General features: G+C 51.4%; 1 protein-coding gene across 1 annotated transcript in view; it reads left to right on the top strand.

The window, feature by feature from the left end:
• Positions 1–19,767, top strand: part of MACF1 (microtubule actin crosslinking factor 1) — a 232,691-nt gene that overhangs the window by 64,171 nt on the left and 148,753 nt on the right. Inside the window, exons 2-5 of the mRNA XM_029912665.1 lie at positions 3,843–3,904; positions 7,380–7,469; positions 13,342–13,419; positions 15,267–15,359. Coding sequence (XP_029768525.1) covers positions 3,843–3,904; positions 7,380–7,469; positions 13,342–13,419; positions 15,267–15,359 — 323 coding nt within the window. The remainder of the gene's footprint in view (positions 1–3,842; positions 3,905–7,379; positions 7,470–13,341; positions 13,420–15,266; positions 15,360–19,767) is intronic.

Here is a 19,767-nt window from a genome sequence, read left to right as displayed (position 1 = left end):
AGAAGGCAGAGTGGGGTTTGGTCTTTGTAGCTGGGATGCTTCAAGGTGTACAAGGAGGTTTTCAGGAGGTTTTGGAAGAGGACTTGGGGAATGCTTGGAGAACCTTAACTGGGAGGATCTTGTAAGCATTAGGGGCGTTGGGAAAGAAGGGATGGGGTGAAGGAGACGGAGCATTTGCAAAGAGGTGTAGGTGAAGCTGAGAACGGAGGTGCAGGCAGGGGTGGGTTTGTGCACAGCTGTGGAAGTGAATAACTTGTAGCTGATGCTGGAAGGCTGTGGAAGCCAGGGAAGGGATTGGGGTAGGGAAGAGACCTGGTCAGGGCCATGGGAGAGGGTAATCTTTGTTTATATTATTCCATGGTTAGGCTTAGTTCTGATTGCCTGAAGCATTATAAACCTTATCAGTAGATAAGATTGAACCACTCAGGAATCTAATTGTCTGCCAGAGATTTCCTTAGTGCAATGCAAAACATTCTAGGAGAGGCATTGTGGTCTAGTGGACAGAGCACTGGCCTGGGGAACCTGAAAGACCTCAGTTCTGTTCCCAGCTCTGCCACTGGGCTGCTGGGTGACCTTGGGCAAGTCACTTCACTTCTCTGTGCCCCAGTTTCCCCATTTGTAGAATGGGGCTAATACTACTGACCTTTGTTAAAGCTCTTTGAGCTCTACCGATGAAAAATGCTACGTATCATTATTGCTGCTTGTTCATGGTGTTTCAGTAAAGCAGAACACAGGGAATGTCTCATGCTGCAGAAACTGTGAAGCAAGTACCCTTTAGGTGCTGCCTGCTCTGGCCCAGTACGGAGGCGCCATCTTTCTTTCCAGATTAAGCTGTTAAAACCAGAAAATCCCATTTGAGGCAGGAGCTGGCAGAGCTGCTGAGAGGATTACCCTGATCCCTTTCTTCTTTACAGGTGTGACAAAGAGAGGGGAAGGGAGGAGACTGTTTTGTCTAGAGCACTAGTTCTCAACTAGGGGTCCAGGACCCCCTGAGGAGGGACCATGAGCAGGTTTTAGGGGGGCCGCCAAGCAGGGCCAACATTAGACTTACTAGAGCCCAGGGCAGAAAGCCAAAGCCCCGCCATGCAAGGCTGAAGCCCAGGGTCCTGCCACCTGAAGCTGAAGCCAAAGCCTGAGCAATTTAGCTTCGCGGGGCCCTCAGTGGCGTAGGGCCCTGGGGCAGTTGTCCTGCTTGCTATCACCTAATGCCAGCCCTGGCTTTTATATGCAAAAAAACCCAACCCGTTGTGGCACAGGTTGAGAACCCCTGGTCTAGAGGAATGTGGCCGAATCTCAATATACGCCCGGTAGATCTTGTTCCCTGGTCGCTGTGATTGCCAGAGTCTGCTCACAAGAGTTTTCCAAATATCGTCCACTGTCCGTTTATTCTCCCCCTCCCTGAAGTAGTAAAGGGTGGCTCCCGACGGCCAGTTCTTACACTTGTGCCGGTGTCTATCTCCTTGATTGGTCTCCCCTTCGTGTAATGTATCTTTTAACTGAGAACTGGCAGAACAAAACCTGCCAGACGTCTCCCCTCCATGTTTCCATCTGACGTTCGATCTAGCTGCAATTTCCCAGCACCCTCGTGGGAAGAGCATTTAGCTCCCCCGTTGAGCACCTGGGCCTCAAAACCAGTTAACCCATCAGCGGTTTCTTCGCGGACGTCTTTAAGGTCTCAGATCTGATTAGTGCTGTGGCCCTTTTGGAGGGAAGGGGGATGGTCCGTGAGACGGACTCGGCGGATGTCCCGCTACGAGGAACTGCGTTGAGAAGTGAACCGTTCGGTGTCGTGTGTGGGTGTGGATGTGGGGATGAGCCAGCTGCTCCTGCTAACTGTTGGGACGTTAAAGCTCTCAGGGACCCAGCCAGGGTGTCCCCAGCTGAGCTCCGCGACTGAAATAAGCATTAAATCTTTAAAAGCCAATGAACCAAAAATACAGTGAAACAGGGCCGCCCAGAGAATTCAGGGGGCCTGGGGTCTTCGGCGGCAGGGGACCCCCGCCGCCGAATTGCCGCCGAAGACCCGGCACTTCGGCGGCGGGTCCCGGGGCGGAAGGACCCCCCGCTGTTGAACTGCCGCCGAAGACCCGGAGCGGAAGAAGCTCCGGGGGCCCGTGCCCCGTGAGAGTTTTCCGGGGGCCCCGGAGCGAGTGAAGGATCCCGCTCCAGGGGCCCCGAAAAACTCTTGTGGGGCCCGGGGCCTGGGGCAAATTGCCCCACTTGCCCCCCCCCCCTCTGGGTGGCCCTTCAGTGAAAGAATAAGCTGCTAATTGCATATATTGGCAGACCCAAGCAGGGCCTTTGAGCAGATCTCGGTGGTTTTGGATGTAACTGTTCATAGGTTCAGATCCTAAAGCCAGAAGGGACCACGCACGGTGAGTACGTAGTCTGACCTCCTGCATAACACAGGCCCATTAAAGCTCACCCTCCCAGGAGAGTTGGGGAGAGCGTGTACCTCTACTGACAAGGGGGTCCAGTGACTCAGTATTGGAAGAACTCTTCCTTCCCTTTCCTAATGAACCCCAGTATCCCCTCACTACTGTGGGGGTGAGGGTGCCTTTTGCCTACTGTCTTCAGGAGGTTTGTGGTGGGTGCAGCGTGTCACATGAAGGACAACGAGATTTCTGGGTCTGGTAGTCTCACAAAGTCTCCTACCGGTTTCTCTGTGCTATGCTGGTGTTGGGGTGTCATCCCACAGGCCTGGGCCATGACGGGTTCTCCTCTTCCTCTGGTGCTGCCTGTGTGTTTCTCTGTTGTCATGTGGCTGTAGCTAGTGAGCCTTTCTGTTGGATTATTAAGGGAGAGTCTTATTCCTATAGCTTCTCCTCCTCTTCGACTGTCGCGTTTGCTTAGGGAACCTCAGTGTAAGTGACCGAGCAGGTACTGTAGGTGGATTCCTTAAAGGAATTTCCCAGTTAGGGGCTAGAAATTCTTTATAGGCCCTTTCGGAAGAGCCTTATGCCCGTGCTGTGCTGGTAAGAGGCCCTGTCTCAGGGGAGGGAGATGTACTTAGTGGTTATTCACACTGTAGCAACTTGGACAACGCCTGTTCAAATCGAACTTGTTTTTACCCGTCTAAAACACAAAGGGGGGCACCAGCTAAAGGGGGTCACGTGATCCCCCCCATGTGGCCCCCCAGGTGACTCCTTCCAGCCTGGGGCCCCCAGGTCCTCCCTGTCCCCCCCCATCCCACGTTACCTTGGGGGGGGCCCTCTGTCCTCCTGCGCACTGAATACCGATTTCTGAACCACAGGGCTCTCCGGGAACTGCAGTGGCAAAAGGAGCAGAATGTGGGGCCGCCAGGTGGCCCCATGCCAGCAGCTCCTCCGGTGCGGCTGTACTGCCCTCAGCCCTGCCCCCAGCCCTTCCACGCAGTTGCCTCTCCTATCTGGGGTCTGTACAGCCCCACCAGAGGACAGGGCTGGGGGGTGGTACAGCCGCGCTGGAGGACAGGGCTGGGGGGCGGTACCGGTACAGCTGTGCCGGAGGAGGTGCTGGCGCAGGGCACTGGCTTCTGGGAGCGGCGGCCCTACGTTCTGTGCAGTTCCCGGGAGAGCCCTGCAGTTCTGAAACTGTGTCTTTCCGGGACGGCGTACCGGCAATAAATATGTTAATGGTACGGCGCACCTGCCCGTACCCGCTTCCTTGCACCACTGTCCTGCGGATCCCTGGAGTAGTCCCAGCAGAACATAGAAGGAGGCTGTTAGTAGGATGTGGTGGGATCTGACAGGGAATCCTGAAGGCGGGAGAGTTGGGCTGAATGGGGAAGGTGTGTGTGGCCAGTCGGTGAGATTTCACCTGAACAACACTAACCGAGACCCATCTGTGTGTTCTCTTAACAGATGAACGGGACCGAGTCCAGAAGAAGACTTTCACCAAGTGGGTCAATAAGCACCTGATGAAGGTGAGAGTCACGTGCGTTACTTCGTATGATTTCCTAACTTGCCCTGCTCTGGCCTTGCCTGTCTGAACCGGAACCAGCTGGCGTTGCTTGGGCCTTGGAGTAGTGTTCTAAAGGGGTTTAGAGGCACTGGAATCTTTGCTCGATCTGACCCCCGGGGCAGAATTGGATGTTACGGCAACTTCTTGGGACTGTTCGAAAGCATCAAGCAAACATTCACCTACCACCATTTCATTAATCTCTGAATTGAAAAATCGTTTGCTCCAGAAAAGGGCATGTAAAAATCTTGGCAATACCACCCCGAAAAAGAACCCCACATCTCCCTGGATCCCTTGGTGAGGGGGTGTTTCAGGAGTTACCATGCATGGTGGGAGGAGAGTGACTGCTCCCCCTTCCCCTCCCAAGCTCGCTTGTTCCCCTTTATTCATAGAGCTGTATTGTATTGTTCCGCTGGCACCCTGCCCTTCCCAGAAGGAGGCACTTTCTCCCTCTCAGGGGAGGGGCCGCTCCTTCCTGGAGCGTAGACACCGGTTCTTCTGTGTCTGGGCCCTGAGCCCTCCTGAGCACCTCACTTGAAGTCTGTCTTGCTGGAACAAGAAGTTCTTTGGTGGCTGCTGCTCAGTGCAAGCTGGTCCTGCCTGTCAGATCCTTCTCTGAACCTTGCCTGATGGCAAAACGCTGTGAAAGAGGGAAACCAGCGGAACACATTGTGCCATTGTTAATGACGGGAGGCCGGCCAGGTTTCTACTTTTATCCAGAGCAGAGTCTCTTTCTCTGTCTCTGTCTCTTAGCAGAAAAGTGACAGAAAGCTGCCTTTTGGACAAGTCTCTACCAATCAGATCTCTTTCCCCCATTCTCCTCTCTTGTATCTGTCTCTCCTTTCCTGCCTTACACCATTTTCCTGCTTTCTAGAGGCAGCGGGGCTCCTGGTTGGAGTTTGCAGTGGCTGGGGTACTATTAGAATTCTGTAGACCCCCATCAGATGCCAGTGAGGGGTGACACAGGAGGCGCTGGGGAGACAGAGATCCCACAACACAATGAAGGATTTCAGAGGCAGGGACTCTGACTTCTGTGTGAAAGTTGAGGCTCTAAGCTGATCTGCTTAACTCCTGGATTTTTCCAGTCCTTGGGGCCGTACTGCTGTTTCTCAGACCCCTCTGCTTGTTGCACCAGCAAAAGCGGATGCTGGTTTCTAAGTGGTGGTTTGATAACCAGGGAGTTGCAGTGGGCTCTGTGTGTAAAAGAGTGAGGTGGGAAGGGGCTCAGGGGTTCTGTATCCGGGCAGGCTGCCTTACTGAGATCCTGCCCATTGGAAGGTGTCCAGTACAAATCTGAACAGAGCAGTGACTCTGGTGACCACGCGGCTCAGAGCAGCGAATAATCTCTGTCTTTTAAAAGAAAAATGTTTGTTGCAAAAAGAGTGAAGAACCTTAGTTGTGTCCATTTTCCAGCTGCGCACCTCTGCAGCAGTACACAGGGCACGGGGCTTGCGGCTGAGATCAGAGCTATTAGCAAGCCAAGTCAGTAACTCCAGCAACTCCACAAACGTTGTTGTGTCCGATTTTATTCTGAGCCAGCCATGTAATTGATGATTTTGTTTTTAACGTTCAGGAGGCTTGGAAGATCCTTTCTGGTGAGAATCCGGTACCTTTTCCCACTCACTGGTGCCAAGTCACCGGAGCCCCCTGATTTACCATTCACCATGGATGCCCTAGTCCCTCAGAACTCCAGGTGAAAGTTCCTGGAGCCCACACGCAAACCTTCAGTTGCTTTCTGGGATCTCTGCCTTCACTGTGCATCAAATTACCTGTCCAGAGCCTGTGGCCTTCCAGGAGACTCCAGGCAGCTCTGCCTGTCTGTCCATCACTGATGGGATACACATGTCTACACACTTACATTCATGTGAACTGGATCAGGACCAGGATCTAGATCAGGGATGGGCAAACTTTTTGGCCTGAGGGCCACATCTGGGTATGGACATTGTATGGTGGGCCATGAATGCTCACAAAATTGGGGGCTGGGGTGCAGGAGGGGATGAGGGCTCTGGAGGGGGGAGGGCAGGGGCAGCGTCTGGAGCCCCCTGGCCTCCCCTACGTGTAGGAGCCAGAGGGGGTGCATGCTGCCGTTTCCAGGAGCCGTGCGGAGCCACAGCACGCACAGAGCGGAGCAAGCCCCCGACCCTGCTCTCCGGCGGGAGCTTGAGGGCTGGATTAAAACGTCTGAAGGGCCGGATGTGGCCCCCGGGCCGTAGTTTGCCCACCCCTGATCTAGATAGCTTAATACAGCCAGTTCTGCCATGAAAGATTGCTGGGTTTGAATCCAGGGGTGTCCATCTGTTCTATCCTGTGCAGCCGGGCTGGTCTCCTGCGTGTTGTCTGCAATGGGAGGTTTGTCTCTTGAGTAGCTAAGCAGGATCAATGCAGTGTTGTGAGGTGCCTCCCAGTCGTCTTGGTTAACTGCCAGGTATTTTTTAATTAATGTTTTCCATCAACGGAAAGTTTTTGGCTTGGACTTTAAAGGTGTTGCCATTGTACTTTTCAGCCTGCTCTGGACTGCGGTGAGGCCAGGGAAGCTGCAGGGCTATGCACCCCCCCCTCCAAAACTTGATGGGTAAAGAAGGCAGTGTGGGAGTCAAGTCTCTACTGACATGTAGCCAGTGCCTAATACATTAATTAAAGAGACACAGTCACCCTATTCACACATCCCCTCCCCGGGCAAACAAACGGAAAAACACCTGACTGCCCTTAACAGAAGGCAAATGCCATGTGACGTGCCTGGAGGATAATATAAGCTGGTGCGGTAATGTTTTAAAAACTTGTGTTTGAGAATCACTGCATTATTTATTATTGCTATTAGGATGACAGTAGCACATGGGGACCTAACTGAGATTTGGGGTCCCCCTGTGCTAGGTGGTGGTGTACATCCCTGCCTCAGAGTTTACATTGTAAACAGACAAGACAAAGGGAGGGGGAAGGGAAGGTTCATGATCCCCCCCCCATTTTATAGATGGAAAACTGAAGTACAGAGAGGCTAAGTAACTAGCCCAATGTCATGAAGAAAATCTGTGGCAGAGCTGGAGTTGAACCTAGAGTCTCAGTCCGTGAGTGGCAAAGGTAAACATTTGGTTGCCAGTGAGATTTGTGAAGAGTGGTTTATCTCGGAAGAAACAGGAAAAATTGGCTCCTTTTGCTGTCTTTTTAACAGGCTACTCCTGCTGTTGGTGTGAAAGCTGCCATTACACAAGGCCCAATCCTGTGCAAAGCTGCCATTTGCCCTCATCACCTTGCTTTATAGCAAAGTGGCTGCAGGGGAACGTTTTAGAATTGCGTGGAGTAAGGCTGGCTTTATAGTGATCTGTTCTGTGCCTTTGCTGGGCTCCTTTGGAAATTGGAGCCCGATTCCCATAGAGAGACTACGGGAATAACCATTTTAAATGAATGAAATCCCTGAAAATTCCTCCTCCTCCTCTGCTCCACAGGTGCGCAAGCACATCAATGACCTGTATGAAGACCTGCGAGATGGGCATAACCTGATCTCTCTGCTGGAGGTTCTGTCAGGAGTGAAACTGGTGAGTTTCCAAGTTTGCTTAGCAACGCTGCTGTGGCTTTCACCACCAGAGACTGGATCCCGGTACTGCCTTCTCCTCCTCGCTGCCTCCTGCCGTGCTGGGGTGATCAGCGTTCCTTGTCACATCAAGGCCTTTGTTGGTTTTGTGTTCAATTTATTTTTTTACATCTTCATCATGCTGGTTTCCTGGATAACACCTAACTATGTGATTAGGTTAAAGGTGCCTAGGATACAGGTGCATTCACTCTCTTAGCCCCAAATGCATATGAGCCTCACAATCTACTAAACACACTGTGTGAATACAAAGGGGCAGGTTTAGCGTCCCTTTCCCCTCTCCAAGAGGGGAGCTTAGCTTCCCCATCTCCGGCGCTGCCTGCTGATTTTCACACTAGACCACTCTAAATCATAGAATATCAGGGTTGGAAGGGACCTCAGGAGGTCATCTAGTCCAACCCCCTGCTCAAAGCAGGACCAATCCCCAGACAGATTTTTGCCCCAGATCCCTAAGTGGCCCCCTCAAGGATTGAACTCACAACCCTGGGTTTAGCAGGCCAATGCTCAAACCACTGAGCTATCCCTCCCCCCTAAATATTTGTTAGTCTCTTTTAGAGGCATTGGTTAACATTTTCAAAAGTGCCTAAATGACTTAGGAACCTGAGTCCCATTTTCAGAAATGACCTAGGTGCTAAGCAACCTAAATCTCACTGAGTTTCTGTGAGGCTTAGGTGCCTACGCCATGTAGGTGCTTTTGAAAACTTTACCCGTCGTGTCCAAATCTTTCCCGGCGTTAAGTCCGTTGACTTCAGTGGTGCATGAGCAGGGATGGATATGAGCCTTTCTGTCTGTGGGTACAGCTAAAAAAAAAAACCCCAAACGTGCAGCAGGAGGCTCTGAGCCCAGGTCAAGTGGCTTGAGCTCACTGTACTTGTGCTGTGGGGCTAAAGACAGCAGTGTAGATGTTCAGGCTGGGGCTGGTGCCCGGGCTCTGAAATCCAGCCAGGAGGTAGGGACTCGGCGCTCAGGCTGTAGCTTTAGAGGGAACGTCTGTTCTGCTACTTTTAGCCTTGTAGCGAGAGCCCGAGTCAGTTGACCTGGGTGTGGAGATTCACTTTTTTGTTGTTGCTGGTGTTGCTGTGTAGACCTACCCTATAAATTGAAGAGGAGAACTGAGACAATCTGACCAGCTTCTCCCACCTCCTTGGGACTGCCAAACTTATTCGGAAACCGTGCTTAAACACTGCTGCATTGCATCTCTGCGTATTTAAATAACAAAAGCTGATGGTGGTTCTAGCTGAAACTGTTTTTAACACGGTTTGTCCAGCTAGTGTGGATGGGGCAAAACTGATTCACACGCTTATTCTGTGCTAGTCCCTGCCTTGGCAGAACACATTTCTGGAGCAACTGACTCGGGCTCTCACTAAAAATAGCACCACAGACATTCCCACTAGGGCTGGAGCCTGAGCTTTGAGACCCTACCTCCTTGCCGGGTTTCAGAGCCCCGGTGCCAGCCCCGGCCCGAACATCTACACTGCTGTCTTTAGCCGTACAGCACAAGCGCAATGAGCTCAAGTCACTTGACCCGGGCTCAAAGACTCGCTGCCGCGGGGTTGTAGGCACACTAGAGGACCATGCTAGATGTTTTTTAGCTGGCATGATGTTTAAAGACAGTCCCTTAATTCAGCAGATGAGATCTGTGTGAGCCATGCTTTTTCAGAGCTGTCCACATGACGATTCTAGCATGAAAGCCGAGTGCAGCGCCAGACACATCCAGAGATCGGCCTTTTCAGAGTCTTACAAGAATTGCCTAAATGTTGAAAATCAGCAGTGCAGCTGCAGATAAACTTGTCTTGAGCCATTTAACTGCCAGTTTGGAGTTTCCTGCTTGTGTGTGTTCTCAATTTAGACACCAAAGTTTGTAGGTTTCTAGTGTCCACGCTTTTCCATCTATTTTCTTCAGTAGCATGTTAGGCTTTCCTGTCATGTGCTTAGCAGCCACTCTATGAGCTGGATCTGTAGAGGGAGATAGTTCTCCAGGATGCAAACATCTTCTCTGGCATCTGGGGCAGAGTAGAAGCACTTGCCCCTTTTTAGACCGACAAGCCTAGTTAGCTCTTGGAAGATAATTTTTGGTGCAACACAGAGGGAATTATTTTAGTAACCCCTGAAATAGGATCCGTGAGAAGATGTGTAACTTACTCAGCTGCCCTCCTGAAATGCCAAACTACACTTTGTGGGTGTTGGATTTAGATGCTTCAAAGGCCTATCACGCCCCTGCCCACAACATTTTTGACTTTTGGAGTGAGTTTTATCCTAGGGAAATCTCTGCTTAGGCAGCCTCTACTGTAAATCACATCTAGGTAGGCAGAAGTGGTTGGACTGTTATAGATACCTCGGTATCGTTTGCTGCAGCTAAGACAGGAGGAAATCTTAGACTATTCTGCCCTAAATGTTGATGGCGCTGTCTCATAGGCTTTAAGGCCAGAAGGGACCATTACACATGACCATCTAGTCTGACCTCCTGTATAATACAGGCCACAGAATTTCATCCAGTTACTCCTCAGATAAGCCCAGGAACAAGTATTTGATCTAAAACATGTTGTCTCTGAGTTTCCAGCTCTTTCAAAATCTACTTTAGCTCTTGCCATTGTGTCTACCTCGCTAGTCTGAATCAAGCCCCAGTAGTGTTCCCGGGGAGACGCAGGCAGTATCCAGGATAACCAGCTAGTCTTCATGTTCCTTTTCAGGGGAGGGAGGCCGGCGAGCAATGTGTTTCTTTTTCTTTTCCCATGTTGCTGCATTTTTAGTTCCTTTCTGTTTTTCTGTGGCTATCCCACTGGTGTTGTCTGTGCCACGTTTGTTAGCAAAAGGACCCTTCAGGCCAGAAGACCCTCCGCCTGGCAAAAGCGCCCTCCTGGCGTCGCACGAGCAGTGAAGAGCAGGAGGAGGAGGAGGATGGTGATGCAGTAGGTTGACTCCCTCCTGGGAGCAATGTAATACAGACTGACACTGGAGTGCCATCAGATAGTCCAGATGTAACCAAGCTTTGCATAGGGCACACAGGGTATGTCTACACAGCAAAGAAAAACCCGCGGCTGGCCTGTGCCAACTGACTTGGGGCTGTTTCATTGCTGTGTAGGCTTCTGGGTTTGGGCTGGAGCCAGAGCTCTGTGACCCTTCAACCTCTCAGGGTCCTATAGCCCAGGTTCCTGACCTCTACGCAGCAATGAAACAGCCCCCAGCCCGAGCCCCACGAGCCTGAGCTGTGGTGTCTAGTTGCTGTGTAGACATACCATAGTGACCTCTGGCCTTCCCCATCCTCAGGTTCAGGTGGGTTAATGGAGAATTCGCTATAGCTCCTTTCCACTAGCAGCTGGTTCTTGCTCACGGATAATAAATTTCCCAGAAGCACATTAGACTAGAGGAGTGATGTGTGGGGTGTGTACCGGGGAAGAGGAGAGCGAAAACGAAAGGGCAGCTAATCCCATATTCCTTCTGGACAGTGCGGTGTTAAAGTTAACTGGATTATCTGAGCGTGCATTACAGTGTTGGTGGTCTGCAGTGTGAGAATGCTGACCCACTTGCTGTGAGAGCATGAAAGCTGTCTATTCACGGGGGAGGGAGGGGGAGCACGCTCCTAGATGAACCCCTGGCTCTCACGCACCCTCAGATAAAGCCACTGGGGTCCTGCACGCTCTGGGATGGGACGCGTTGTTCTCTCCACTCACATGGAGCAAACAACCTTTAGGATGAATCATCTGATGTTTGCTAACCGTTCTCACTGCATGGGGATGCTCTGCCTTGTGTACCACACCCATGTGCACTGGGTACAGTGGCTTTGCTGTCAGACAGCAAGGATTAACTTTGCATGATAACAGATCTGTTTTTAAGCAACATATTCTCAGTGTTTCTGATGTGGAGCGGCCCCAGCTCCAGGCAGGCCCAACCCTTACCCAAGCCAAGGATTAAGCCAAAGGGGATTGCACCTCCCTGAAGGAAGAATGAGAGCATTCTGGCTGGTAGAAATGATCCCATTTCTTACCAGCCCTCTGGATCTGGGCTGTGCCTTCCTGCTCTACAGCTCTCTTCTCTGCTCCCCCTCCCGAGCCACTCTGGCAGCCGCAGTGGCGTGGCACAGGAAATGACTAGCGTGTTGCACCTCTCTGCCAGGGGCTGGAGCATAGGCAGACCTTCCTGTGGCTTTCCTCCTCAAACAAGGAATGAAATGTGCTTTGTTTTTGCTGACCCAGAGAGTCTCTTGGCTGCTACTGATTCCTCAGACAATTGACACCTCTCATTTGTATTTAGAAGCCATTGCTTCTTTTGAGTTTCCCACCCCCAACTCCCTTCCTTTCCGTATTGATTCGTTTCAGAGCTGGGTTTGTGTGCTGGCTCTGAGTTTCTGCACACGATCCGCCGTTCAGCAGAGCTCCCACCCCTTCCCCAAGCCCTTGTTCGGCACAGAGTTGCTATTTGTAAATGAATCAGATTAAATGTAGGTGTTGGAGCTGGGTGGGGCTGGTGGTTGAACGTGACAGTTTGCTCCTGGATGGATCACAGACTCTCACTGGAGCAAAAACAACAAGGAGTCCAGTGGCACCTTAAAGACTAACAGATTTATTTGGGCATAAGCTTTCGTGGGTAAAAAACCTCACTTCTTCAGATGCAGAGCAGCCGCCCCTCCTTGTGCATTAGAGAGAGATTCAGAGCAGTAGCCCGGCATGGATGCTGCTGCGTAGATTGGCCAGTAGCCTGACTGTGATTGGTCAGCTCCCTTGGAGACAGACAGCACTGAAGTCCATGTAGTAGTGAAACAGACACAGCTGGTGCTGAGATTGTGTTTTCTCCTCCCTGCCCTAGTAGTCTATTCGCTATTGCAGTACACACCTACCATTTCAAGGTTGCTCTCACCTGGGCCTACAGGACCCTCCCACCTGCGGGCAGGTTGGCAGCAAGGTGGTTCACTTAATTTCAAACTGTCCTCTCCCCTGTCCAAGCGGTTGTGCTGGTAGCTGAGCATAGAGTGTACACCCGAGCACGCCCCTGTGGCGGAGCTGGCCGGCCTGACTGCGTGAGCCCTCAGGGCCTGTGGCTGTTTCCGGTTTAGCTCTCTGCGGGGGCAGCACTAGCTTCTTGCCTGCAGAGGCAAGGGAACAAAGTGTGATGCTGAAAGTAGGGGCAAATGTTGAGGTCACAAGTAGAGCGGCCAAGTCGGTGTCTGTGGTCAGGTCCATGGGTCGATGGATGGGCTGGGAGCAGGAGATAGTTACTGGAGGGTCCTATCTCCATGCCCCACCAGAGGGGATTTATGGGCTAATAAAGACTCCTCTGCATAGAACAGGACAGTGTTAAGCAGCCAGAAGAGGGCAAGAGGCCACGGCAGTGTATTAGCAGGAAAGACAGACACATGTTGGTGAAGTGTGTTCGCCGTATCCATGAATCTTTGTGATCTGCATCTTTCTAGGCTTCCTCCTTTAGGCCCTTGCTTTGCTGTTATGGCGACACACTCTGGGAGCGAATTGTTGTCTCCTGCTCAGATCTGTCTGTGCCTCAGCTGTTAGGTTGGGGCTGAGAGAGGAGGAGATGGCCGTCCTAGGTGGCGCATTGAGTGCACGTTAGGCCAAGCAAGTGTATTGAATGTCGTGGTCTTTGCTCAGACTTAGAGGGAACATACTTAGGCTGGTGCTTGGAATCAAGTGAGCTCCCCCAGTCCTCAGCGAGAGGGAGGGTCTCTGTGGGTTCTGATACTTCCTGTAGGAGGCTTAGGAAGTGCACCTGGGGGAAGGGGTGGAACTGGATCTGTGCATGTGTATCAAAGACACCCTAGTACTGCTGCCATGGGATGGCTGGACTGATGCACTGCCTCTGTTTTGTAGCCACGTGAGAAGGGCAGGATGCGTTTCCACAGGTTACAGAATGTGCAGATTGCTCTGGACTTCCTGAAGCAGCGACAGGTAAGCGCCGGGCTGATGCTCACAGGTCACGTTCCAGTTTTGAACATGTTTTGAGTGTTCTCACTGCACCACCTGCGGGGTGTGCTCTGATTCCCACTGCAGCTTGTGCCAGGGGCGTCCAATGGGGCGTAACGAAGCACTATCCATTTATTTCCGCCGGGCCCATCCCTAGGGCATCTAGATGCCAGTCAGTGGCAGCACTGCAGAGTGTACCTTCCCGTGTGGGTGCTGTGAGTGCTCAGGGCCATCCACGCCACCTGCAGATGGGGGATCAGAATGGGGAGTTAGGACTCTTTTTTTTCCAGGAAGCATTTGCAAGTGTCTCAGATGGATACAACCCCTAGAGCCCCGCAGCGTTCCTGTGTCCCAGAGACTTTGACTTGGTCAGCTCCGAGTGCAGCGTATGCTTGGGAGCTCCTCCGGTGTCCTTAGGATAATGTTGGCCCAGGAACAGATGGGTGTGACCTGGCCATGAATAGATTTAGGCTAGCAGTTAGAAGACGGTTTCTAGACATTGCCGGAGTGAGGTTCTGGAACGGCTTCCCAGTGGGAGTATTTTGAGCCAAGCAAACTAGTTTGAAGATGGAGCTTGGTGAGTTTTATGTCGGGGTTGCCTGAGATAACTAGGGGCTAGATCCCATGACACAGGAGGTCCCTTTCTGTCCTCCCCCTTCCCAGCGTTCAGGAAGTGCTGGGCCCCTAAGAGCTCAGTCTGGTCTCTGTCGGACATTTCCTCAAGTGGATGTAATAGACCCTCCTTCTAACCAGCCAGAACTCTCAACCCCTAAGCAGAGGGATGTTTCCAGCGGTGTCTGCTGTCTGCAGGTGAAATGCCTGCCGCTCACGGGGCGGGGAGTCCTGTCCTGCCTGTTCTGTCAGTCCTCAGTCACAACACACTCATGATGGGTGACAATGCTGAATTGCATCGGTTGTGCTGAAGCAGAGATTTACTCCTCTGGCTAACCGAAGGGGCACTGAATAGACCTGCCCACCCCCACCCCCCGAGACTCCCCTCCTTCTTGGAGCCGAGAGGTAAACAGGAGTATCCAGATATACCAGTGCCCACCCAGGTTTCTGTTTGCTGGTAGCTCTGCAGATGGTGATGATGCTTCGTGTATTTATGGCATCTTTTAAGCTGGGAATCTCAGCTACACACACTGGTTCCCCCTCAGAAGGCTCCTGTGAGATGGGCAAGTATAATCCCAGTTTAGGCACAGGTTTGGGTATCAAGAATGGGTTCCATTCCCTGCTGTTCCACAAGCTTCCCATGTCACCTTGAACAAGGCACTTCACCTCTCCCGTCTCTCCAGCTGCAAACCTGGGGATCACATGTGCTTGCCTGCCTCTCAAGGGTGTTGTGATCTTGGGCTTAATTCCTGCGCTGATTGATTTTTGCGGTGCGGGTGGGGGTGATTGAGTTTGGGTGTGCTCTCCTAGCTACGTGTTGTGCTTTGTAGATTTTAAATTATGCACAAGTGCCTGGGGCTGTAGGGGCAAGGCACTCTTTGTAGAAACCGAAATCAGACAATGCTAGTAAAGCCCTTGAAGGTCCTTCGGTGGGAGGCACTAGGGAATTGAAAAATGGTTATTTCAATCCTTCTTTTACAGAAAAGGCACGGATTGATTTTTGCTCCTCATCACGCAGTGAGTCAGTGGCAGGGGTGGGAATAGAATGTTGGAGCCTGGAGACCCTGTCCCATCATCTGGCCAATAGATTGCACCGGCTAGTTGCATGTGACTGGTTTGGGGCGGGCAGGGCGGTGGTGAAGTGGTTGGAGAGAAGTCCCTCCTCTCTTTGTTGAAGCATCTGGTTTGAAGTTTTGACAGTCCCTGGTGCTTCCCTACAGGTGAAGCTGGTGAACATTCGCAATGATGACATTACAGATGGCAACCCGAAGCTGACCCTGGGACTCATATGGACCATCATTCTCCACTTTCAGGTAGGGATGTGACTTGTTGATGGCACAGCGCGGAAAGGGGGACGTGTTGGGTCTCAAGGGCTCTGGCATCTGTCTGGCGAACATGAATATGTTTAATGGTAATGCCTTCATACAGATTGGTCTGGAGGATTAGCATATATAGCAGTGTCATGGAGACTAGGCCAGCAGAGAATAAGAATTCCCTTCTCTGGTCATTTACATAATTAAATCACTAATGATGGATTGTGTGTGCTGTGGCCCTTTGATTGGCTCCAAGGTTATTGGCAGTTGCTGTTTGCTCAGCTGAGCTGGAAAGCTGAGCCCTCCAGGGCTCTTCAGCGCATTGAGCAGGGCAAAAGGGAGAGTAAATTTGGAGAAGGGTGTCTGGGGAGTGTGTGATTATGACATTCCAGGATGCAGTCCAGACCAGTGCGGAGCTGGGTCCCCACTTGCCCTGCAACCTTGGGTGCCTTGCAAAGCTTTGCTGCTTTAAGTCCCAACTTGGGCCCCTTGCAAACAGCCAAACAGAATGCAGGTCACCCCCGGATTGTCTGTGTATAGCTGCAGCCTGCCAGCACACTCCAGTCACACCCTGACTTCCACCAGCCTTGGTTACCACCTGCAGTGACCCCAACATACTCCCAGTCCCAGATTTCCCCCCAAAAACGTGTGTGGTGCATTGTCCAGCCCTCTCCTGGACAGTCTAGATATTGGAGGTCCGTTGCCCATGTAAGGGGTCAATGTACAACAGTTTCCTACCCTAAATGGAGACACCCTCACAGTTCAGTTCAAAGACAACACTGGCTTCATTTTGATTCAAGAATAAAACAAGTTTATTTAATTCCAAGGAGAGAGATTTTAAGTGAGTGCAAGTTCAAGCCATTAAAGTCAGAAATGGTTACAAGAGAAATGAAGAGAAACTTTCCAGTAATTAAACTTAACAAACTAGACTTGGTTCAAGGTAAATTCTTACCACAAGTTCTTAGCAGCATTGCTGAGAACAGTTGCAAGTCAGGATCTGTCCCCAAAGGGCTGGTTTCTTTTGTCGTCTTTGATGAAAGAGAGAGCGAGATGGATAGGTAGAGATACCACAGTGTGTTTTTGCCCCTCACTTGTACAATCCAGTCACCCTTTGAAATGCATTTTCCTGAGGGTTACCCCTAGATAAAGTTCATTCCAGCTGGGAAGAGAGAGACTTTCTGGTAGTGAAAGAGGTTCCGTGCTGCTGTTTGCTAAAATGCAGCTCGGTCTGTTCCTGCCCCTTCGCTGTCTCAAGGACCTTGTTTACTACTTATATGTAAATTGAGGTAAACACATATTCCTTTGTTTAAGATAGGCCTGCTTAATTGCTTCTGCCTAATTGGGGCTAAGTGGGTTTGAACATGTGCTGCCAACGTCATTTGGGGGAATTCATAATTTTACGTATAATGCTGCTACACACATTTCACCCTGATGATGTTGACCAGCGAGTTATTCGTTTTCACAATACAAGGCATATTGTGTACGAGGATTATTACGATAGTGTGTCGGGTTTGAATGTAGGGGTGCCTTCGGTTACAGCGATCTCACGTTTATACAGCAGCCTTCCTTCCAAAAGCTCTCTGTCCTTCACACTCTCCTCTATGTATAGTTTGTACAGTCAATTAGTAACCGCAGCTCCTTTCTCTCGTGTGGAAGACAGCAGCCGCATGGCAGTGCAACTCGGCAGTTCAGGATGTGAGTGGATGATTACAGCCCATCCAGCTGAGGATGCAGGAGGAATCTAGGTTGGCAGAGTGTAATTGCCCAAGTGGGAGTTGACCATGACACTGAGATTAGCACCCCTGTTCTTACAGAACATGTCACAGGGTCTCTGATGCCACAGGCCGTCAGGACATCAGTCTTAGATGTCAGCAGAAAGGCAGCACGTGCGGCAGCACAGGGCCCTTAACGTCACGCTCGTGCGTTGGTTCTGTGTCGGCTCGGATCGCCATGTTTGAGGCTGAGCAGGAGCGTGGGCAGTGCCTTGTGCCAGGCATGTGAGCTGCTGGCTTGACGTGCTGGCAGTGAGATTGGGTGGGATTGAGTGTTTTAGGTGGAGCTGCAATCTCGGCGCGCCAGGGTGCTGTCAGGCACATCAATGGCGTGCTGGTGGAGTCAGGATAGAGGGAACGCCAGCGCTACGGGGTGGCCTTGGGCGCTCCTGTGCTTCCTGTCCTTTGTTGGCAGCTGTTCTCCACGGGATTTGAGTTTTCCTCACCGAGGCTCTTTGGGTGGACAGATGAGTTTTTGAGTGGCATTCCTCACTGCAGAGCTCCTCTCGCTGTGGGTGACCATTGTTAACGGGAGTGCTAGACCCACACGCATGGAATAGGGGTAATCCAGCCCCCCGCTTTCCCATTGACAGGAACTAAATCATTCTGCTCCGCGAGGGCAATCCCAGCGCTAGCTGACTGAAGAATAGTTTGGTTCTGTGGAGTTTTATTTGTTGATGGCGGCCCAGTGGCCACAGCTGCCTGGGAGGAAGCAGAAGATTTTCGCTGAGCAGGCCTCTCTGAATCCAGCACCCTGGAGCCGCCTGTAACCAAACCAGTTTCGCTCCCCGTTCTCTGTGCGTATATGCAAGTCCGGGTAGCATGTATTAGCCTGTCCTGAGCATTCCTTGCCAGTCTCCCTTGGCAGCTGTTGCCCTTCTGTGATGCAGGGTGCTCTGGAGCTGTATTGGGGTCACTGACTTGGCTAATTTTTGCATTTCTGCCTGCAGATATAGATGGTGATTGAGTTTTTGCCCGTCTTGTGGCTGTGTTCTTGTTTGGTTGTTTGGCTAAGCATGGGCAGCTCTCTAGGGCACGGTGTGTTTATACTGGTCGGCTCCCTGCTTCTGCAATCGGTGGAGGTGAGAGGCTGTATACTGATGAGGAATTAACACCACTTCATCAGTCACTTGCCTTCATTGTCAGTGCAAGTGTCTGCCTGTTTTGGTGCATTTGTCTGCTTCCTGAAGGGGCCCCGAGCACCTGGCTAGAGGTGTGTAGTGTGAGACCAACCGGCCTTCGCTGCCGTCTCTGTTCCTGTGTGAACAAATTCCTGAGAACTGTTCCATTCAGTGAACCCAATAGGGAGACTCCTAGCGAACGCTCTGAAAAGAGACTAGTGATTTTAGTGAGACATCTTAAAGGGGGCTTGATTTTCAGAGGGCAAGTGCTCAGCACTTCCTGAAAACCAGGCCCTGCCCCTTTACGGTGTCTTAAATTGGGTGTCCGAAATCCCTAATCTCTTTTGGAAGTGTTAGCCTGGGGTCTAAACAATCAGGGCCTCAAGTTAAAGGAGTCACTAGTTACTTGTGAAAATCCTGCTCCCTCTTTTAGAGTGAAACCCTCCTGGCTGGTACAAGGGGGTAAGAGCTGGAGCATCCATATGCATGTCTGTTGTCAGCTCTCTGTTCTGAATGACACCCTCCCTGTTCGCTGGGAAGAAATAGATGGGCCGCCGCTGAGACTGGGCTTTGCAAAGTTTGAGGTGTTCACACTCATCTCTAGTCAGAGTCCACAAAAGTGCACAGCCAGAGCTGCGATGTTGTGAAGATTCCCTTCAAGCGCCTATTGGTTAACTTGGTTAACTCTTGGGAACTTGAATCTTGGCTTTTAGGGGTATGTTCTCAGGCCACCCCGATGGCAGATTTGCACTCCCTAAATTGGATGCATGAGTGTATCTATAAATCTGGACCTAAATGTGTCGACTAGACTCTCACTAGAGTGAGTGCTGTGAGCGTTGGAAGCCGTAAGAGTTGAGCAGCGTCAGAACGCAAAGCAGACTGAGAACTCTTAGGGGCGTGTGACGTTTTCGGCCTCATGTTATTTTTCGGCCATAATTATTTCTTACTCCTGTGTGACCATCAGCTCAAGCCCAGATCTCACTCCAGCACTGAGAAACAAAATGAGTGAATTCAAGCCCTAAGTAGAAGGTGAATGAACTGTCCTTGTCTGTATGTGGCCACCTCCTCTCCCTATTTCCTAAGGCCCTACAAAGTGAGGTGCCGACATTCAGAGGCGAGGATAAAAAGGGGCCTCTGGCCTGTTTTTTCGGCTCGTTTCGGCTGTCTCGGGGGACGCTAGGTGGTGCTGCTGCACTGTAGTGGGCCTGAAGGACGGGCTGGATTTCAAATGGAGTGGACTGCAGTTCTGAGGCAGACGGATGGGAGTGCAGGAGCCATCCGGTGGCACTGTCCTGGAGCCGTTTCGGGCTTGCTCCCTCCCCAGTCAAGATGTGACAACCTACCAGCCGTGGGGATTTGTTGAGGATAGCTGGTCTGGCCCAGGCAGATTAAGTGCTTACAGCTGGGCCTGCTCCCTGGGCTTACATGCTCCCTGTTGTACATTGCCTCTCTGCCTGGAATAAGGAGATTTCGTCGAGGGATGTAGCTCTGTTGCTAACCCCTTCATCTCGTTCA

This window comes from Terrapene carolina, unplaced genomic scaffold (assembly GCF_002925995.2).
Source record: "Terrapene carolina triunguis isolate 2854851 unplaced genomic scaffold, T_m_triunguis-2.0 Scaffold236, whole genome shotgun sequence".
NCBI lineage: Eukaryota > Metazoa > Chordata > Testudines > Emydidae > Terrapene > Terrapene triunguis.
The sequence above is the reverse complement of the archived record's forward strand: the minus strand, read 5'-3'. Positions and strand labels throughout refer to the sequence as shown.